This window comes from Psammomys obesus, unplaced genomic scaffold (genome assembly GCF_907164565.1).
Source record: "Psammomys obesus unplaced genomic scaffold, mPsaObe1.curated_primary_1811, whole genome shotgun sequence".
NCBI classification, from domain to species: domain Eukaryota; kingdom Metazoa; phylum Chordata; class Mammalia; order Rodentia; family Muridae; genus Psammomys; species Psammomys obesus.
In genome coordinates, this window is record NW_026585644.1 from 48,932,052 (window position 1) to 48,936,288 (window position 4,237).

The following is a 4,237-nucleotide window of genomic DNA, read 5'->3' on the forward strand; positions in this document are numbered from 1 at the left end:
GGCGGGACCCGTGCGGGCGGCGGCGGTGCTGGCGGAGCGGGCGGCGGCGGCGGCGGCTCCAGGGCCCCTCCGGAAGAGTTGTCCATGTTCCAGCTGCCCACCCTCAACTTCTCGGCGGAGCAGGTGGCCAGCGTCTGCGAGACGCTGGAGGAGACGGGCGACATCGAGCGGCTGGGCCGCTTCCTCTGGTCCCTGCCCGTGGCCCCCGGGGCGTGCGAGGCCATCAACAAACACGAGTCGATCCTGCGCGCGCGCGCCGTCGTCGCCTTCCACACGGGCAACTTCCGCGACCTCTATCACATCCTGGAGAACCACAAGTTCACCAAGGAGTCGCACGGCAAGCTGCAGGCCATGTGGCTCGAGGCGCACTACCAGGAGGCCGAGAAGCTGCGCGGACGCCCGCTGGGCCCGGTGGACAAGTACCGCGTGCGCAAGAAGTTCCCGCTGCCGCGCACCATCTGGGACGGCGAGCAGAAGACGCATTGCTTCAAGGAGCGGACTCGGAGCCTGCTGCGGGAGTGGTACCTGCAGGACCCCTACCCCAACCCCAGCAAGAAACGCGAACTGGCCCAGGCCACCGGCCTCACCCCCACACAAGTAGGCAACTGGTTTAAGAACCGGCGACAGCGCGACCGCGCCGCGGCGGCCAAGAACAGGTCAGTGGCGGGGACGGCGGCCGGGCCGCAGCCTCCGGGGCCGGGGAAGGGGAGACAGGGCGAGCCGCGGGCGACCGGGGCCGAGCGGCGGCGGCTGACCCCGCGCTGGAGACGCCGGTACCCTCTGGGGAGTTAGGGAAAGTTTCTGGCTGCCCTGGAACCCGGGCCGGCCGTGGGCTTGTAGCCGGCTTTGCCCGGAGCGGCTTTTATCAGAGCGGAACTGTGTGAGTGGACCTCCGGCGTCCTCCACCCACCGGGCCAGTCCCTCGGCCTTAGCTTCCTCGCAGCTCCGCTTCAGCCCTGACCCCAGCTCTGCGGCTGGGAGGGGGAAACAGCACTGCTTGCTGTCTCGTTATTTGTACGCATCGTCAGAGAGACCGGGAAAGGCTGAGAGGAACCCAAGCCTCAAAGAGGGGAAAGTGGACCCAGGGCTCCCGCCAGAGAGGGGAGAAGGCCCATGACCACCGTCCACGGAGCTCCCTTTCCTGACCCTTAACAGGAGAGGCAGCTGTAGGCTGCGAGCGAAGAGGCCTCGTGTGTTCAGTGTACACACACACACACACACACACACACACACACACACACACACACACACACGGTGTGTTTGCTCCCGCTGCTCCTCAGCCACTAAGGCTCCCTGTATCCTCATCTAAGCAGCATCCATCCTTTGGTGCACTTAGTCCGGGGGCAAACCCCCAGGTGCCGTTCTGTTGCAGGCAAGTTGGTCACAAAGTCACAAAGTTGTTTTGGTTCTGGTGGATCTTTAAGAAGCCAGGCTGGGAGAAAGTAAGGAGAGAAAGGAGAGGGGCGAGAGAAGATGAGTCCAAAGGGAAGGGAGAAAGGAGTGGGAGAATTGAGCAAAAGCTCTGATAACAGAGCTTTGCTCAGTTTGAACGGCACTAGGCCTGGGACACTGCCAGGAGCAGGGCCCCAGCTGCTGACAGATGCTGGTGGCTGGAGCCTTGGGGTGTGGTGGGTTTAGGTGGCCGGGGCCTGAGCCCACTTCCCTCGCTCTCTGCCTGCGGAGGCCACTTTTCGCCAGATGGGGGGAGCGCCCAGGACCAGAGAAAGGCTTCCTTGTGGTGAGACACTAGGTTCAGGTAACCGCTTCACCCAGAAAGAGACAGTCTGTCTTCTTCCTTGCCTTGTCTTTCTTCCCCTTTCTTTCTTCTTCCTCTTCCCCCATCTTTTAACTTCCAGCTCCCCTGTTTTCTCTTCCCCGTGTTCTGCGCCTTCTGCGTAGGGATTCAGAAGGCAGAGCGGCGGCTGCTGCGGGGAGGACCCCCACAGCTCTGGGTGTGTGTTTGAGAAAGCCGTGGCAGACGGTTCTGTGGAATCCCTGACTCTCCGAGCCTGGCGGGTTGCGGAAAGGCAAAGCTCTTCCCCGCTGTCTGCTGGTCGGCGGCCTTTGCCGCCTGCTCAGTTCCCTGCAGGCACTGGCCTGGCCCGGGGTTGGCTCTACCTCTCCTCTGAGGCCGTCCCTAACTGGACTGCTTCCCAGGACCAAGGAGCCGGGAGCTCGGGCTTGGTTAGGAAGTGTCTGCGGCACTCAGTGGGCAGCTGGGTGCCAGGAAGAACCCTGGGCTCAGCCGTGGGGCTGTGGCTAGGGGCACGCGCGACGCGGAAGGCCGCGGAGGCAGGGGAGTGCCGGCCCAGCCGGGCCAGGCTCCCCACGGTGCGAGCGAGGGGAGCAGGGTGGCGGGCCGTGGAGTCAGGGCGGGCACGGCTCTCTCTTTCCCGCAGGCTCCAGCACCAGGCCATCGGACCGAGCGGCATGCGCTCGCTGGCCGAGCCCGGCTGCCCCACACACGGCTCGGCAGAGTCGCCGTCCACGGCAGCCAGCCCGACCACCAGTGTGTCCAGCCTGACGGAGCGCGCGGACACCGGCACCTCGATCCTCTCGGTAACCTCCAGCGACTCGGAATGTGATGTATGATAGCCAAGGCCGCCCTCCTCCTCCTCCTTCCCCTCCTCCCCCTCCGCCTTCCCCTCCTCCTTCCAGCCTCGCTCCCCTTCCTTCTCTTCTCCATCCCTAGAACAAACCGAAATCAGGATACACAGCCACATACACACACGAGTCCATACACGCTCCCACCCCAGCCAAAAAATATATTTAAAAAAAAAAAACCCAAGAAAAATAAATTAACCTCAAACCATCAACAACCCCCCACCACCTACCACCACGGCCACCCCAAAGGACCGCGACGCCAAAAGACAGCCACAAACGCTGATGTTGCGGGCTGAAAACGTAAAAGAGGTGACAATTGTATACTTTGTAGGGCAAGCACGGCTTCTCCTTTTGGTTCCCACGGACCCGGCACCCCACCTGCATGACGATTCATTTGTATCTGGGAAAATATTCTCTCTAGTTTAAAATGATTTAAAGAGTCGACTATACAAAAAAACCACCACCACCGCGACAAGACGACAAAAGCAAACAGACAAAAAGAAAAAAAAAAATCTGACCTCTCCATTCTGAATTTGTTTTTTTTTTAAAAAAAAAGGAAAGAAAGAAAGAAAAAAAGAATGAAAAAAAAACTCCTCGAGAGAAATAGCAAATGTTTCTTCCTTCTGTTGCTCTGTTCTCCTTTAGCTCTTTCTCTCTGTTTTTAAGTCCAAGTATTGGTCAAACAGGATGCGATCCTCTGTTTTTTGTTCAGCAGACAATCATTTTCTTCTTAAGCACCTTTTCCTCTCCACTCTGTCACTGCCTGTGTGGGTACTGGTTATAAATGTGGAAGAAGAATAGTTATGACTGTAACAGATTTTTATTTTTATTTCAAAATTTTATATGAATTATGTATATCTTAATGATCGGTCATTTTCCCAGTTTGTAATATATGTGTAGAAATTGCTTGTATATGATACCTGCTTTTTCTCCTCTCCCTCCTCTCTCCTTCCTCCTTCCCTGCTCACTCACCTCTTTCTTTGGGGCAGGGGGGTTCCCGGCGTCGACTTAGCAGTCGAGGCTTGGCGAACTGGCCAGGGTTAAGGCGAGAGAGGGACCCTGTAGCTCGCGAAAGCAGAGAGTGAGACCGTAGTATTCTTATGCAAAAGCTATTCAAGTTTTTCCTAGCCGCTTTGGAGGCCTCATTCACTCCCGTAGGGCGCTTTTACTGTTATCTTAACTGCGTGTTTATCTATATGTAAAAACTTTCTAAAGCAAATACAGTATTCTCCATTTTCTTATCACTCCCAGAGCCCGGTGTTTGTGTCCGCCCTGGCCTCCGGCTCCCGGGGCAGCAGCCCAGCCTCGAGCCTGCTCTCTAGCTCGGCGGCCGCCAGGGCCGGGGAAGGTGTGAGTGTGTGTGTGTGTGTGTGTGTGTGTGTGTGTGTGTCAAAGCTGGGGTTCGAGACTCTTCTGGAAGTTGAGTCGAAAGCTGGGGTGGGGGAAAACACTTGCTTGGAAAGGGAGCCCAAGCAGAAGCCTGAGAGGCAGGCGAAGAGGGCGCGAGGGTTGGGAGTTGTGACTAGTTTCTTCCCGGGCGAGGTGTCAAGCCTGAGTCCGCCCGAAGAGCTCTGCCCTGAGGTGGCGGAGGCCCGCGGCCCCTGGGGGTCCTCGGGATGTTTTGGTAGGGAAA

The 4,237-nt window shown here is 58.1% G+C and overlaps 1 protein-coding gene across 1 annotated transcript; it reads left to right on the forward strand.

Annotated features, from left to right (window-relative positions):
- The first annotated feature begins 33 nt into the window (after positions 1–33).
- Positions 34–3,842, forward strand: Six3 (SIX homeobox 3). Its single transcript, XM_055619163.1, has 2 exons — positions 34–656; positions 2,400–3,842. Exons 1-2 carry the CDS (start codon positions 85–87, stop codon positions 2,590–2,592), a joined length of 765 nt encoding a protein of 254 aa, XP_055475138.1. The 5' UTR covers positions 34–84; the 3' UTR covers positions 2,593–3,842.
- Positions 3,843–4,237: the final 395 nt, after the last annotated feature.

What these genes read in the sequence shown, in the direction of transcription:
- Six3 (XM_055619163.1), top strand. Translation starts at nt 85, where the DNA reads ATGTTCCAGCTGCCCACCCTCAACTTCTCGGCGGAGCAGGTGGCCAGC. An exon ending in GCCGCGGCGGCCAAGAACAG is followed by an intron (nt 657 to 2,399) that starts GTCAGTGGCGGG and finishes TCTTTCCCGCAG; the next exon opens with GCTCCAGCACCAGGCCATCG.